Here is a 17,677-nt window from a genome sequence, read left to right as displayed (position 1 = left end):
TTGATTATCCTAGCAGTACTGTTCCGACAGCACACGGTGTAAAGTGAGTCCAAGGACAGAAGATTGGTTTGTGTGATGTGCTGTCCGTGTTCATGATCTTCTACAGCTTCGTTCGGTCTTGGACAGGACAACTTCCATACCAGGTTGTGATACACCCTAGAAGAATGCTTTCTACAGTGCATCTATAAAAATTAGTGAGGGTTTTAGGGGACAGGCCAAATTTCTTTAGTTTTCTCAGGAAGTAAAGGCGCTGGTGGGCCTTCTTGGCAGTGAACTCTGCTTGGTTGGACCAAGTCAGGTCATTTGTGATATTGACCCCAAGGAACTTAAAGCTTTTGACCTGTTCCACTTGTGCACCACTGACGTAAATTGGGTGGTGCGGTCCGCTACTCCTTCTGAAGTCAACAACCAATTCCTTTGTCTTGCTGACGTTGAGGGATAGGTTATTATCCTCGCACCATGCCACCAGGTTCTTAATTTTCTCTCTGTACTCAAACTCATCATTACCTGAGATATGGCCTACAATTGTTGAGTCAGTAGCAAACTTATATATTGAGTTTGATGGAAACTTGGCTACACAATCATGGGTGTACAGTGAGTACAGCAGGGGGCTGAGTACACAGCCTTGTGGGGCACCGGTGCTCAGAATGATTGTGGAGGAGAGCTTGTCCCCTATTTTTATAACAAACAACAGGAATTCTGCAGATGCTGGAAATTCAAGCAACACACATCAAAGTTGCTGGTGAACGCAGCAGGCCAGGCAGCATCTCTAGGAAGAGGTACAGTCGACGTTTCAGGCCGAGACCCCTCGTCAGGACTAACTGAAGGAAGAGTTAGTAAGAGATTTGAAAGTGGGAGGAGGAGGGGGAGATCCAAAATGATAGGAGAAGACAGGAGGGGGAGGGATGGAACCAAGAGCTGGACAGGTGATTGGCAAAGGGAATACGAGAGGACCATGGGACAGGAGATCCGGGGAGAAAGTCAAGGTGGGGGGGACCCAGAGGATGGGCGAGGGGTATAGTCAAAGGGACAGAGGGAGAAAAAGGAGAGTGAGAGAAAGAATATGTGTATAAAAATAATTAATAGATGGGGTACGAGGGGGAGGTGGGGCATTAGCGGAAGTTAGAGAAGTCGATGTTCATGCCATCAGGTTGGAGGCTACCCAGACGGAATATAAGGTGTTGTTCCTCCAACCTGAGTGTGGCTTCATCTTTATTTTTATAGCCTGGGTCCTGTCTGTGAGGAAGTTGAAGATCCAGCTGCAGATCTGAATGTTAAGGCCCAGGTTCTGGAGCTTAGGAATCAGTTTATTTGGAATGATGGTATTAAAGGCGGAGCTGTAGTCAATGAAAAGGAGCCTTACGTATGTGTCTTTATTCTCCAGATGTTCTAAGGAGGAATGTAGGGCCAGAGAGATGGCATCTGCCGTTGACCTGTTACCATAGAAACCATAGAAACTACAGCACAGAAACAGGCCTTTTGGCCCTTCTTGGCTGTGCCAAACCATTTTCTGCCTAGTCCCACTGACCTGCGCACGGACCATATCCCTCCATACACCTCCCATCCATGTATTTGTCCAATTTATTCTTAAATGTTAAAAAAGAACACGCATTTACCACCTCGTCTGGCAGCTCATTCCATACTCCCACCACACTCTGTGTGAGGAAGCCCCCCAGTGTTCCTTTAAACTTTTCCCCTCTCACCCTTAACCCATGTCCTCTGGTATTTTTCTCCCCTTGCCTCACTGGAAAAAGCCTGCTTGCATTCACTCTATCTATACCCATCATAATTTTATATACCTCTATCAAATCTCCCCTCATTCTTCTAGGCTCCAGGGAATAAAGTCCTAACCTATTCAACCTTTCTCTGTAACTGAGTTTCTCAAGTCCCGGCAGCATCCTTGTAAACCTTCTCTGTACTCTTTCAACCTTATTTATATCCTTCCTGTAATTTGGTGACCAAAACTGAACACAATACTCCAGATTCGGCCTCACCAATGCCTTATACAACCTCATCATAACATTCCAGCTCTTATACTCAATACTTTGATTAATAAAGGCCAATGTACCAAAAGCTCTCTTTATGACCCTATCTACCTGTGACGCCACTTTTAGGGAATTTTGTATCTGTATTCCCAGATCCCTCTGTTCCACTGCACTCCTCAGTGCCTTACCATTAACCCTGTATGTTCTACCTTGGTTTGTCCTTCCAACGTGCAATACCTCACACTTGTCTGTATTAAACTCCATCTGCCATCCTGTACAAAGGGAGTACAGGAACTAGCGGCCTGGTGACAGACCGTGCGAACAGGACACTGGTGACTCCAGAGTGAACGTGGAAAGTTGTTCCTGCGAGAGTTTAAAGTGAGCACGGGAATGGGGTCTGGAGAATTTCAAGGAAGCATAAAATGGGGTCTCAAATGGTTTCGGGGGAGTGTGGGGATAGGGATCCAGTAAATTTAAAAGGAGCATTAGAACAGAGCCTCAGTGAATTTAAGGGGACTGCAGGAACTGGAACCCAAATGAGTTTAAATGGAATTTGGAGAATAAAACCAGATATTCCAAATGCCAAACCATCCTGTTTGATGAAAAGTTGGAGGGCAGATTATTGGAATTTTATGTACATGGCGTAATGAAGAAAGCAGGAAATTGATATTCAGGGGATGAATGGTCCACTCCTATGCCATTTCTTATATACTTATGTTTAAAGCACAATGCTTGCAGCTCATTGTAAAATCCCCTTTCACACTAGATGAGGATAAGATGACTGTTCACCTTTCTAACTATAAGTCTGATCCTGGACTTCCTGCTAGTGATTTTGAAGCACTGTTATCATTGCATTCCTTTTACTTGACAATCCCCCAGCCCCTTCAGGCTATTTCAATCTAGTTCATGGAAAACTCCATCAACAATTTTCAGGGAACTCTGCCCAAGACAGAGTGAAAGGATGTAAATTGTATTCCATTTCCAAACAAAATTTACCACGATGTAATTTTATTTCTCTCACAGTTCCTTCACCACCCAGAAACATAGTGGTGACCGCTGTCACTAATTCATCACTTAATTTTAGCTGGGAGAGACCAGAAGACATGGTTCTTGGAGAATACACTTTTATTGTCAGCTACCGAATGGTTCAAGAATCAAGTAGTACAACTTATACAGAAGTAGAAAATAAATCAGCTATATTTAATCTTTACTCTGGAACTAATTACATCGTAACTGTTCTTACCAATATTCTTCAGAATTTGAACAGCAGCTTTGTGACAAAATCTGTCTACACAAGTAAGTGACTATATTCTTCACCTGTAAAGCTGAAATGTTTTGTTTTGCTTGATTACATGAAGGACAATATTTCGCATTCGCTTTGCTTCCTTCAGTACATTTCATCAGAGTGAATGTAATTTCTGGGGTGACACAGTAGAATAACGGCTAGTGCAACACCTTATTGCTGTATGGTCGGGGTTATAAAGAGTTTGTCCATTCTCCTGTGACCGTGTGGGTTTCCCCCAGGTGTTCCCATTCCCTTCATATTCCTAAGATGTACGGTTAGGACTAGTGAATTGTGGGCATGTTATGTTGGCACTAGAAGTACATTGTCAGACTGGAGAGGGTCAGTAGGAATTTACACAGATACTGCCTGAACTAGATGCTGCCTGAGTTATAGGGAACAGTTGGCCACACTGGATCTTTATTTATTGGAGAATAAGAGAAATATCGTAGAATTGATAAAATTGTGGTGGTATGGATAAGGTGGATGGTCAAAGCCTTTTCCCCATAGTTAGACAGCCTTAAACTAAAGGCCACAGATACAAGTTGAGAGCGAGTTAAAAAGAACTGAGAGGTAACTTCTTCACACAGAAGATGGTGAGTACCAGGAATGAGCTGCCAGAGGAAAAGGCAGGTATAATTGCCACATTTGTAAGGCATTTGGGTAACTATATGGAAGGGAAGGGCTTGGAACGTTATGTGCTTCATGTGGGCAACTGGAACTAGCAGGGAGGATGCTGTGGTCAGCATGGACCAGTTGGGCTGAAGGGCCTGTTTCCATGCCTAATGTTGACTATTAAGGCAGTTACAAGCTGCTCAGCACAATCATTGCTGATTTGATTTGACACAAACAATACACTTCAGTGTATGTTTCAAGTACATGTGACAAGTACTGGGGCTCCACAGGGAACTGTCTTGTCTCCCTTTCTCTTCACCATTTACACCTCAGACTTCAACTACTGCACAGAGTCTTGTCACATTCAGAAGTTTTCGGATGACTCTGCCATAGTTGGATGCATCAGCAAGGGAGATGAGGTTGAGTACAGGGCTACTGTAGGAAACTTTGTCACATGGTGTGAGCAGAATTATCTGCAGCTTAATGTGAAAAAGACTAAGGAGCTGGTGGTAGACCTGAGAAGAGCTAAGGCACCGGTGACCCCTGTTTCCATCCAGGGGGTCAGTGTGGACATGGTGGAGGATTACAAATACCTGGGGATACGAATTGACAATAAACTGGACTGGTCAAAGAACACTGAGATTGTCTACAAGAAGGGTCAGAGCCGTCTCTACTTCCTGAGGAGACTGAGGTCCTTTAACATCTGCTGGATGATGCTGAGGATGTTCTACGAGTCTGTGGTGGCCAGTGCAATCATGTTTGCTGTTGTGTGCTGGGGCAGCAGGCTGAGGGTAGCAGACACCAACAGAATCAACAAACTCATTCGTAAGGCCAGTGATGTTGTGGGGATGGAACTGGACTCTCTCACGGTGGTGTCTGAAAAGAGGATGCTGTCCAAGTTGCATGCCATCTTGGCCAATGTCTCCCATCCACTACATAATGTACTGGGTGGGCACAGGAGTACATTCAGCCAGAGACTCATTCCACCGAGATGCAACACAGAGTGCATAGGAAGTCATTCCTGCCTGTGACCATCAAACTTTACAACTCCTCCCTTGGAAGGTTAGACACCCTGAGCCTGGCATAATTACTGGCATAATTTACATATTACTATTTAACTATTTATGGTTCTATGACTATTCATTATTTATGGTGCAACTGTAACGAAAACCAATTTCCCCCTGGGATCAATAAGGTATGACTATGACAAATAAAGCTAACCTTTATCCTTAGCTAATAATGGGCACGGTAGCTATAATGGTAGAATCTGATTTTGGGCAGTAGGTGAATATTGGAATCCCATTTGTTGTTTGTCAAAGATGGTTTAGCAAAGATTTCCTTAGTTCTTAAATAACAGTTAATTAATTAATTTTATTTTGGTCCTGTAGCAGAAATACTCACTGATAAAAGAATCTCTTGAAACCCTGTTATATACCAGGCACAGCTGAATGTGAGTTGCCATTGAACTGACATAAAGAATATTCAAACAGTGCTGTGTGTTTTAATATCTCAACTGATGTGTCATACCACCTATGCCCAAAATGCCCCAGAGCAGTGTATTCTCAACTGACCAGCAAAAATGTGCCCAATTTTGAGAATATGCTGGTTGAAAGGAGAAATTGATTTCCTAACTATGTAACCATCTGAGAGTCCCACTGGCAGAGCTTTAAAGAGTTGACAATGCTGAGGGAGGAAAATTGGACAATGGAACAAAAAGATGTGATGATCTTAACATAAGCTTTTATTTCCAGAACCAAATCCTGTTAACAGATTTCATGTTTCGGAAACGAGCAACAGTTCAATAAGTCTAACCTGGGATGAGCCTAAAGGGTACCAGAAAGTGTACAAGTACAGAGTGCACGCAGATGGAAATACACATTCCAACAAAACAGTCAGTAATGTCAACGTGCTTTTTGATGGCTTGAACTCTGGAGATAATTTCACATTCACCATCTACACCCTGGCAGAAGATGGCACAGAAAGTGATTCGATCATGTTATCCCAGTGCACAAGTAAGTATTAAAGTCCCAGTTACAGTAAAATTGTTTTAATCTGACACCTTTGGGATTTTGGCAGTCCCCAAATGCCAGATTTCCCAGAGCGTTAGATGGTTTTCCAATTAAAATCTAACTTGCTTTTAATTCCCCATTTCATTTTAGATGTTTCACAGTGGTATATCAATTTTTATCTGAACCCCTTAATTTTCAAGAGAGTACAGGAGTACAGAAATGGGGCCCCCAGTGAGCTTAAAGAGGGTAAGGGAAACATAACCAGGTTAGTTTAAAGGGAGAGAAGGAACTGGGGCTCCAATGTGCTGAAGGGAACTAGAGCCATGATATGAATGTGAGAACCTGGGCCCCAGTTCACTAAGAAGGATATAGGAATCACACCTGATGAATCAAGTACCAATCCATCTGGATTTCCAAACAATGGGACAGCAGCGGAACAAGTCTGGGTAGCCTCCAACCTGATGGCATGAACATCGACTTCTCTAACTTCCGCTAATGCCCCACCTCCCCCTCGTACCCCATCCGTTATTTATTTTTATACACACATTCTTTCTCTCACTCTCCTTTTTCTCCCTCTGTCCCTCTGACTATACCCCTTGCCCATCCTCTGGGTTCCCCCCCGCTTGTCTTTCTCCCCGGACCTCCTGTCCCATGATCCTCTCATATTCCCTTTGTCAATCACCTGTCCAGCTCTTGGCTCCATCCCTCCCCCTCCTGTCTTCTCCTATCATTTTTGATCTCTCCCTCCCCCTCCCACTTTCAAATCTCTTACCAACTCTTCCTTCAGTTAGTCCTGACGAAGGGTCTCGGCCTGAAACGTTGACTGTAGCTCTTCCTAGAGATGCTGCCTGGCCTGCTGCGTTCACCAGCAATTTTGATGTGTGTTGCTTGAATTTCCAGCATCTGCAGAATTCCTATTGGACAGCAGATTATTAGAGTTTTTCTGCTTTTCTATCCCTAACTAGTGTATCATCAGTTCATCTGATAATTCTTCAGATTATTTATCATTACTTTATGAAGGCATTGGTAAAGTCAATTTTAATGTGGTACTGATCCATTCAGGTAGAATGTTTGGGCTCTGTCCCTGCCAGTGCTAATTTCTGCTAGAGGACAATGGGAACTCTATAATCAGCCTCATTTCTTGAACTAAAAAAATGAAAAAGTATCAGAAATAATTGATGACTCAGCAATAGAGTCTAGTATTTGATTTGTTTTATTCTATCAACAAACATTGCATACTATCCTCACATTATTTTCACAACTTTCCAAAGTATCTATCCATTATCCATGTAGCTATGGTCCTTTCCTGCTGTATGTTTATACCATGTAAAGTATTGTATTTCTCAAAACTGGATTTCATCAGATCCTTTACTGCCCAACTTTAAAGTCTGCTGGAGTCCACCTGGTGTTTAATATGTTCAGCCCTGAGTTTTACCACAACCTCAAGCGCTTCAATCTCCCCAAATTGGATAAACGTGTTGAGTCTTCAAGTTTTAGATAATAGACGAAAAAATTGCGAAACAGATGCACACAGGATCCTGCTAACAATGATCACCCAGGCATATGCCTTTCTCTTTTGACTAATTGATCTTCTATTTGCATAATCAAATGATTACATATTATTTTATTAATTAGCTAAGTAATCTAATCCATTCTAAAGGTGTACAAATAAAATACCAAATATACAGTTCATACTGGATCAGAAGGATCAAAGGTTTCCCTTTTTTATTCATTCTCACTGAAGGTAAGCGCTGTACCTACAAGGTGCTATAATTAATCCTGGAAACACGAGGCCAGAGATCAGAAAAGAGAAACAGTCATGTTTCCCTGCATCAATTGTCCGGTAATCTATGAATTAGGCACAACTATGGTTTTTCCTGCAATGGTTAAACAGATTGTCAAGTCCTGTTAGCTGGGTTCATGCGTGCAGATCTCAGCAGGGATTGAATGGCAGTTAATACCTTAAATTGTTTATCTAAACAAATAATTCCTCACAGAGGAAATAAAGAAAGACGAAGGCTGGAATGGAGTTTGATCAGATTTTAGTTCCAAAAAATCATGGGTAAATTCAATGGGAAAATATTTTCATTGTTATACTAATTTGGGTTTTTGTTTCCTATAGATGCTGCTGCAATTAGTTCTTCTTCTCTGAAATGTAAAGGAGTGGATCGCAACTCCATGCTCATTTTGAATTGGACTTGTCCAAGTGGACTAAACAGAGGCTTTCATCTTCAAGCAAAAGATAGCTCCAGTAATGTTATTAATGAAACTAGCACAAGTTGTACTTCAAATCAAACACAGCATTTCAATCTAATGAATGTCATATTCTTTACAAAATATGTTGTGAGCATCACCACCCTATCATGTGGCTCCCAGAGTACACCAGTCAGTACAAATTGCATGTCTGGTGTTAACAGTAAGTGAATTCTTTCTACCTCTTCTTACCTATTTTAGCCTACATCTCTTCCTTTCTGGTGCCTTTGGTGGCATACTATTATTTTAAGAAGGCAGAAGAAAGTCATGCACTCTGCTTCTACAAGTTTCCTCTTTGGACAATCATGTTTTGTGTTATCCAATAACATCTATGATTTATTTCTTTTGTCACTTTCCCTAGGCATGTACTACACTGTTAAAATCTGTTAAAATGCTGTTTTATGAATGGAACAATTCTTTCACTCTAAGATTGTAGGGTTAGTTTTTGTAGTTGTTCAGATCCTCTGGTATTGTAGAATTTTAATTTTGTTTGCATGCAGGAATTTAGTCTGTTCCTGACTAGCCTTCTTTATGAAGGACACAAATGCTTAATTTATTGTCTACCTAATACGTGCATTTTTCCAATGCACCCATGCCAGATCCCATTTCTATTCCCTTAAGTTAAGTTGAGTTACTTGAACTGTTATTGGTTTTAGCCTGCTCTTCATTTTGCTCCTATGTAATCTTTCCACTGTTTGGATTTCTTTTTATTTTCATGTCAATGTTTCCCGGACCTCTAGCACCACTTTTGTTTGTGTTTTTTTTTTCCATTGTTCCCCTTCTGCCAATTCATTTTTTTTAAACTCTTAATTTTATGTACACACACTGCAGTATTAATGAAAGAATAAAGCATAGGTGAGATAACAGAAAAGGGAAACATTAAGGAGTAAGTTTAGGGGGCAATATTGCCTGGACCCTGGAAGGATGCCTTCATCCTCCTGAAATACTGACCTAAGCTATTTAAACTAAAAATCATACATAAAGTCAAATATTTTTAATTCTGAAATTCTTTAAGCTGGGTTCATGGGCATTAGTCATAAAACTTAACCTATATTGAAAAGCACAGTAGCCATGAAATTCACAGAGTCCGCCTGGTGTTAGAACTGTCTTGGACTTAGGAAGATGAAACAAAGCACTTGTGTAAGTCCTGACGAAGGGTCTCGGCCTGAAACGTCGACTGCGCCTCTTCCTATAGATGCTGCTTGGCCTGCTGCGTTCACCAGCAACTTTGATGTATGTTACTTTGTTAAGTCATTGGCAGCTGAGGGTGACCATTCAAGCTGAAGGGTAGATCTGAGGGTGTGTTAAGAAACCTCACAACTTCCAAACATTAATCAGCCATTCGAGTAATAATGACTTTAAAATTGCTGCCTCACTGAAGTCTCTTGTGTTGTCTCTGATATAGCTGAGCTGAGAATGTCCCAAAGGTATACTGATAGAGTTATATATTTATTCCACATGTCACCTTTACATCTGACTTGAAGGTGTAGTGAAATGAAGTCTTCAATAAGTGAAAAACAGTGAATCCAGTTTCTATAAATAGAAACAAGAAGGAAATGCAAGCAGAAACTTTTCATCCATAGATTAATAGACTTCGTACTGAGCTGTCAGATAAAGGAATTGAAATGTAAATGGATTCGAGATCTTTTTCTGAAGATGGAATAAAAGAAGGACATCGAGAAAGAAGAACAAGTGAGATAAATTCATGAATGAGAAACAGTTTTTCTTTTGTCTCTTCCCAAATATTCATATATTCTAAAGTCCTTCCTTTCGTTAATCATATGTCCAAGTCATTAAATGCAATGTGTTATTTTACAATGTCTATACAATTTATTCATAGATCCTCCAGAACCTTCCACACCTTTAGAATTACCAAGACTTGAATTCACCCATAACACAGTGAAGTTCGATATCAAAACAGATGCATTTAATGCATCCAACGGCCCAGTTGTGGCTATTGCTGTGATTGTGACAAAAGATCAAAGCAGTAAGTACTTATAGTTTTAAATCGGTTTCATCCTTCTACTGAGTAGACTAAATTACCTACTGATTTGCAGCTCATATTGCGCCAGAAGGTAAAAGTACCCTTGGAACATTTTTTACCTTAGCTTTAGTTTTACTCCAAGCCTCTGCATCTATATAAGATGATAACATTTGGATAATTCCCTGCTTATGCTCGAATAATACAGGGACCAAGAAGATTGGATTAAAACCTGATCAAACTTTCAGCAGATAGACTGGCCCATTCCAGCTGAAGGGTAAATTTTATTTTGTTTGGTACCAATTTCTTGTGTACCATTGTTACATACTTCCAGGCTCAGTGTGTGGGTCAACAGATAGAAAACACTGAAGTTACCATTGCTTGAACTGTTAATCATCATTGGTATGAAGAAGTACATAAAATTACATTTGTCTAATTTACTGAACATTTTGAAGGGAGCTCATAGATTCATAATGCAATGATTTATTGTTTGATTTAGAAGTAAAGAGTGATGTCACTACATACCAAAGAATCGGACAGCACATGCCTAATATCAACAAATCGGATTAACATAGATAGGCATTCACGGTTGCCATGCATGAGGTGGGCCCAGCTGTGCTGTATCTGGGATATGTAGTGATAGCACTGTTAATTTCTAAGTCAAACAATAAATAGTTGTATTATGAACCTGCAAGTTCTGTTTAAGACATTCAGTAATTTAGAAAAATAGATGCTTTTTCTATCCAAGTACCTATCCAATCATCTTTTAAATTTTGTAATTGTATCCACTACCATCTTAGGAAACTCATTCCAGATATTTGCCATTATTAAAAACATTTCCTTCCTGCTTCCTTTAAATTTATCCTCTCTCATCTCAAAATGGTACCCTTTAATTCTTGACTGTCCTGTCCTGGGAAAAGATGCTGGCTATCTACCGTATCCTATTCATGCTCCTCATAATTTTATAAACTGCTACAATGTTACCGTCAACCTCTTGTGTTCCAGTGAGAATAAACCCAAATTATCCTATCTCTCTTTATAACTACAGCATTGTATTCCAGACTAAATACTAGTGAATCTCTTCTGCACCTACTCTATTGCTACCACATCCTGTGCTGTGGTATCCAGATCTGACCATATGCTGTAAGTGCAATCAAACCAATGTTTCTACATCTACAATACGATGTCCCAACTGTTATGCGACCCACAAAGACACACATAACAAGTGCCTTTTTTTGTGCTTTATCCGCCAGTTTCAGGGAGCTATGGACTTGCAACACATGGAATTTCTACATTATGCTCCCAAGGTCTCTGCCAATCACTCCATGTCCTACCAGAATTTGACATTACTTCAAACTTGTATTAAATTCCATCTACCACCACTTTATCTATTTCCCACTGATTTATGTCCCATTGCAGTCTTGGACAACCTTCTTCACTATCTACAGTTCTGCCAACTTTCATATCATCTGCAAACTTACTAGCGCCTAGTTAACAGCAAAACATACATAAGGCTGCTGTTTATTGATTACAGCATGTCATTTAATACCATCTTCCCCTCAATATTCATCACCAAACCTTTAAACTTGGTGTACTTAGCCTCTTGAACTTTCATCTGCAACTAAATTATTGACTACCTCATTGGGTGACTACAGTCAGTATGGATCAGTCATAACATCCCCTCTTCACTGACAATTGCCCCTCAAGGATGCTCTTCTCTCTCTACACTCATGACTGTGTAGCCAAGCACAGCTCAAACAATACTCATAAATTTGCAGATGCTAAAATCTTAGATGGCAATGAGGAGGTGTACAGGAGTGAGATAGATGGGCTGGCTGAGTGGTGTTGCAGTACCAACCTTGCATTCAACATCAGTAAGACCATGGAATTGATTGTGGACTTAAGGAAATAGAAGTTGGGAAAACACACACCAGTCTCATTGAAGATTCATCAGTAAAAAGGGTGAATAGCTTCAAATTCTTGGGTGTTAACATCTCCAAGGATCTGTTCTGGCCCCAACTTATTTATACAATCGTGGACATACCAGTGACTCTGCTTCATTAGGTGCTTGAGGAGATTTGATACGTCACCAAAGACTCTTGCAAAAGTTTGTAGAAGTATAGTAGAGAACATTATCAAGTCAATAAGCCCTGGAGCTTCACCCGCTATTTACATACAACTCCTAGATTCAGCTTTTGGCACTATGGAAAACGGTAATGAATTATTTGCCAAATTCATGAACATGTTGCAGAACAGGGGTGAAAAACTGTCTGCCTACCTACAGAGGCTACAGGTAATGCTGACTCTGACTGTAAAGCAAGATGGAGTTGCCGAAACTGAAGCTAACAAGCACCTCTTAAAGCCGTTTTGAGGGGGTTTTGGGACTGCTCCCCAATCTTAGAGCTGCAACTATAACAGAAAAAACAAAAATTGCTATCATTTACTGAGCTATTGACATTTCTATGCACTGAGGAAGGCAAGTATGCTTCCAGATCCGCACGCATGGAACAGCATTTAGAAACAGTCAAAAAACATGCTGTTACACAGTCTCCGACCACAGGTGCCTGTAAAGAAGATGATGTAGCACAGCTAACTTAAGTTACTTCTCAACTGACTAAACAAATCTCTGAGCTTCAAAGTCAACTAGCTACTCTACAAGCTACAAAACAGCAGAAGGTAAAAGTGAGCTCTAAGACAACAAGTGATAAGCCACCAAAAGGAAAGGCTGACACAAAAGATAAACAAGAGTCCCCAACCGCTAACAAACAGCCAAGTGTAAGATCTTGGTACTGTTTTAAATGTGGCAAGGATGGCCACATGGCCAGCACTTGCTGCTATGAACCCAATCCGGTATTCGTAGCAGAAAGGAGAAGACAGTTTGCAAAGAGATGGAGTGAGTGGGAGTCATGCTATGTTACTCCTGAGCCTCATTTTAAACTAGAAGTGGTTCCTGTTGTGGACAAGCAGGGATTAGTGTTGACAAAGCATGTCCCAAAAGCTCCAAGATCTTGCTTTGTGAAAGAGTAGGAACACATCATGAAGTTTACAGAAGGTCATCTGGTGAACTCAGGTGATGTGGTTGAAGTTAGCACTGACATCGTACAAGCGGTGTGTGAGAGTCATCTTACCCAACAGACAGAACCTGCGTTTGTTGGATCATTAACAATGCAATCAAGAGCTATACCTGACAGTTACACACAAGATGATCAGTCTGGCAGATTACCAGTCATTTCTCATCTCTCTGATGCTGAGATTACAGACTCCCAGTTAGCTGATCCTTGTATAAGGGAAGTCATCAACCAGATGGAAACAGGAGAAAAAAACATTCCCTTCAGTGAGAAACTCAATCCCCAGACTACCCTGCCTTCTCAGAGAATGGCATCGTCATTGACGGAATTCTCTACAGAAAAAGATGAACTGGAGATAAAACAACATACAAGCCTGTTTTACCTGAAATGGTTCAATCTGATGTACTTAAGAGTCTTCACGATGACTTTGGTCACATGGGTATTGATTGTATCCTGGATTTAGTCAGAAGCTGATTCTATTGGCCCAAGATGGCTACTGATGTGAAACACAAGATTAAAACACGCGGTCGATGTGTAAAAAGAAAGACCTTACCTGAGAAAGCTGCTCCATTAGTGAATATTGTGATCTGGTCTACATGGACTTTCTTACTTTAGAACCTGATCAAAGTAACACAAAAGATGTGTTAGTAATAACTGATCATCTTACTAAATATGTGTTGGCTAGTCCCACACCTATCCAAAAAGCCAAGATGGTTACAAAGTGCCTATTGGAGCATTTCACCTCTCATTATGGATATCCCAAGCACCTACACAGCAATAGTGTGCCTGACTTCAAATCCCACTTGATTAAAGAACTGCATAAGATTGCCGGAATTCAAAAAGTCAGAACTACGCCGTATCTTCCCAGAGGAAACCCTATCAAAAGGTTTAACAGGACCCTGTTAAATATACGCTGGAAACCCTGGAGATGAAAGATAAAAGTCACTGGCGAGAACTTGTGAAACCTTAAGTCTATGCTTATATTGTACTAGGAATGAGATGACTGGTTTTAGTCCGTATGATCGGATGACAACCCACACTTCCATTTGACTTAGCTTTTGGACTACCCTTGAAAGTCAGACATGGTACATTGCACTCTCACTATGTACAAAATTTAAAATCTTATCTTGAGAAAAGTTTCAAGATAGACTCAGGGAACTCACAGAAAATGGCAGACCAAAACAAGACCAGATATGACTAACATGACAGGTTCCGAGATGAAAGAAGGAGACTTAGTGCTAGTAAGGAATATGCGCCCACGAGGTGAAAACAAACTTGCCGATTAATGGGAAGAAATAGACGATGTAGTGGGGAACCAAGCTGGTGATCTGCCTGCCAACAAGGTACAACCTCAGAACCAGTCTGGGCCCATTGGTGCATCTAGTAGTCTCGAGAGCCCATGGATCTGCACCTGGAAGTTTCCAGGGCACAGGCCTGGGCAAGGTTGTATGGAAGACTGGCAGTTGCCCATGCAGCAAGTCTCCCCTCTCCATGACACCGATGTTGTCCAAGGGAAGGGCAAGTGCCAATACAACTTGGCACCAATGTCATCGCAGGAGTTGCCAGAATGAGGTTGAAGGCAGCGTCGGACTGCCTTAGGGACTCCAGCTCCGGATTTGTCCTCAGGGTTTACACCCGCAGCCTTTCCTATGAGCGGGTATGGCCGCAAGGCAGCGAAGGTTTGAAATCAGAGTTTTCCCTCTCTTAGATGGACTGCCTTCCCAGGCTGACAAGCTCCATCTACCCGAAGCACTGGTTTTAAGGCGCCAGGACCCACCTTCGCCCCTTCTCCTGTCAGTAGAAACAGTTCCACCGGGCTTAGAGGCTCAGCCACACAAGAAGGCCAGGAGTTGGACTTGGTTGTCGGAGGCTATTTGAGGTGCATGCCATGAGGAGTACTTTTAGGTAGTGGAAGCTTGGGACCACTACCAATCCTCGGCTTGACAACCTTGGAACCCATACGAACATTACATAGGGATTTATTGCTCTCTGTGGACTTCTTCGTTCTGAGGATGATGAACAACTTCCTCCAGTCCCTGTTTGCAAGTACAGAACTCACAGGAGTACTCAGAATGGACAGTTGGTCGAAGAGGAAGAAAATCCAATTGACTCTGAAGAGGAGGAGGATGAGATTTATTACCTCAGACCAAAACTTGACATTGTAGATGAACCTTATAAGAGTCAAGAAACAGTTACACAAAAGGATCGTGGGCTCAAATCCAAGCCCAGACCAGCCACTTACAACTACTTTGGTGGCAGATCCAGTGCTGAAATCCCAAGGAAATGAAAGTTGCTTACCTGATGTAGAGGAATCCACTGCAGAAAGTAACTTGCCTGTTAGTCCTAAAGAAAACCCTGTGGAAGAAACAACAAATGAGGAAATGTGAAATCAGTGTATCCTACCTACCTGATGAAAGAAATCTGGAAACTTCATCAATTCCAGATGAGTCTGAGATTCAACAAGAGAAAGAGACGTGATGTATTAGTTTATTCAAAGGATCTGAATTTGATGTTCCCAGGATATTGAAATAGGAGAATCTTGTCTATGGCATTTCCATATTGTAGATCCTGTTCAATGCAATTAAATGCAAAATAAAATTCTGTTGACTCAAAATAATTTTCATTATTTCACAGTGTTCAGGAGAGCATTCTTTCAACTGCGTCAGTATGATATTCTCCCAAATTCCTACTTTACTCGTGGGTATGTGGTTACCCTCTTTTGGCATTGATTAATCAGACCTATAGGGTGTGCTTACCCTATAAGACTAAACATTAATTCCTTCCTGCCCTATGGTTATGCCTCCATATTTACTAGTCGTTTGTGCCTAGAGAAGATATTTATCAAAAGTGGGAATCATACCCATCTTAAAAAAGGAGAAATAAAATAGATTAAATGTCAAATCCAAGTTTGTTGTCATAAGTACAAGTGTGTGCATACATAGGTGCAATGAAAAACTTATTGCAGAGCATCACATGCACCTAACATCATGTAAGAGCCATTTACAAGAGGAACATAAGTTATATATAACTTTTACAGGAACACAATCAGATCAATTAAAAAATCTCCATTTCTGTGCAAAGAACATTCTGCTGATCGAAATCTATTTTAAATTTTTAGTCACTTTCTCATAGTCTGCTATCTGATTATTCTGAAATACCAAAAGTCTGGCAACTGGCTCATTGGATTTTGTTTCCCATTATCCCTTTCAACTGGCCTAATTCTATTTCCTACACTCTCTTTAAACTCAGAAGATTTCTGTTTCTAGTGCTCCAGTAAAACTCACCAGGAACTGCATTCTCTCCACTCCCTTGAAATTCATTGGAGCCCCTTTTTCTGCACTCCCTTAAAGCTCACCAAGTTCTGTTTCTTGCACTTCCTTGAAACTCACTAGAGCCCCTTTTCCCATGCTGCCTTTAAATAGTGGATTCACTGGAATTTTTTAATATGACTGTGGAACATCATTAAAAAGGAAAGTGAATTAGAAGAATATTGGATTACTTTTACGTTGTAGTAAGATGCAGGACATTATGAATTAATGTAACAATAAAAATATTAAGTTAAGTACTTTTTCATGTTTGCATATGGTAAGATTTGATCTGATAATCATTTTGCAGTCATAGCATAGTTTACTTTGTGATGGCAACGAAAATAAAAGAACTATGGAAATATTTGGAAGATTTGCTTAACTAAATAAAGTTAATGAAGAAGGAAATTCCTTAGCGAGGAATGAAGGGACTCAAATTGATTAAATGTTCTTGATTCAGTCCATACCTTATGCTCTTAAGATTTATATTTTCTGTAACAGAAGTCGTTCCTGATGATGAAGATCTGGAAATACCGTTTCACTCTGGTGTGTCTACTTATGTGACACATGTGGTCAATATTTCTTCTCAAAATACCAGAACAACTGCTCTAGAAAAATCCATCTCTGTCAGCATAGGAGATAATAGTCAAAGCATGGGATATGTTAATAAGGAGTTGACTCCTTTGACCAATTATCGGTAAGTTCTGTGATGGTCATACGCCTTTCATCGCTTTCTAGAAAGGATACTGCTGTCTGAAATCCAATATGATAATTGTTTCTGAGTTATGAAATACTTCATTCTTCCCAGAACTAACATGAACAATTTCTTTCTTCACCCAATGCATAACACAAATACATTAAAGCACTAGATATTGATTTGATGTATATCTATCAACATAGAAGAAGAAATGGTGCTTTAGATGGTCATTGATCATACTTCATTGTTGATGCACATTCTTCGTTGTCCCCTTGGTTTCATTAATGGGCCAGTATCAAGGGTGACCACTCTATCCTTATCAGAGTTTTTGAGTTGTAAAAGATAGTTTAATATGATTTCCACAGTTGCATTTTGGTAACTGATTGATTTATGCCACATCTTGCTTTTATCTATTTATACACAATCATCTGAGAACATATCAGTTGACCATCAATATCCATTCTTTTAATTGTTCAGTGGCC

General features: G+C 40.5%; 1 protein-coding gene across 7 annotated transcripts in view; it reads left to right on the top strand.

Annotated features, from left to right (window-relative positions):
* LOC134353772 (receptor-type tyrosine-protein phosphatase eta-like) overlaps positions 1-17,677 on the top strand; it is a 299,381-nt gene that overhangs the window by 240,073 nt on the left and 41,631 nt on the right. For all 7 annotated transcript variants that reach the window (XR_010019675.1, XM_063062133.1, XM_063062132.1 and 4 more), the window contains 5 exons: positions 3,009-3,281; positions 5,634-5,894; positions 8,014-8,307; positions 9,985-10,131; positions 17,000-17,195. Coding sequence is in view for 6 of the 7 variants with exons in the window: in XM_063062133.1 (XP_062918203.1) it covers positions 3,009-3,281; positions 5,634-5,894; positions 8,014-8,307; positions 9,985-10,131; positions 17,000-17,195 (1,171 nt within the window). In the remaining variant the exon portion in view is untranslated. The remainder of the gene's footprint in view (positions 1-3,008; positions 3,282-5,633; positions 5,895-8,013; positions 8,308-9,984; positions 10,132-16,999; positions 17,196-17,677) is intronic.

The sequence above is a fragment of the Mobula hypostoma genome, chromosome 11 (genome assembly GCF_963921235.1).
Source record: "Mobula hypostoma chromosome 11, sMobHyp1.1, whole genome shotgun sequence".
Classification (NCBI taxonomy): domain Eukaryota; kingdom Metazoa; phylum Chordata; class Chondrichthyes; order Myliobatiformes; family Myliobatidae; genus Mobula; species Mobula hypostoma.
The sequence above is the reverse complement of the archived record's forward strand: the minus strand, read 5'-3'. Positions and strand labels throughout refer to the sequence as shown.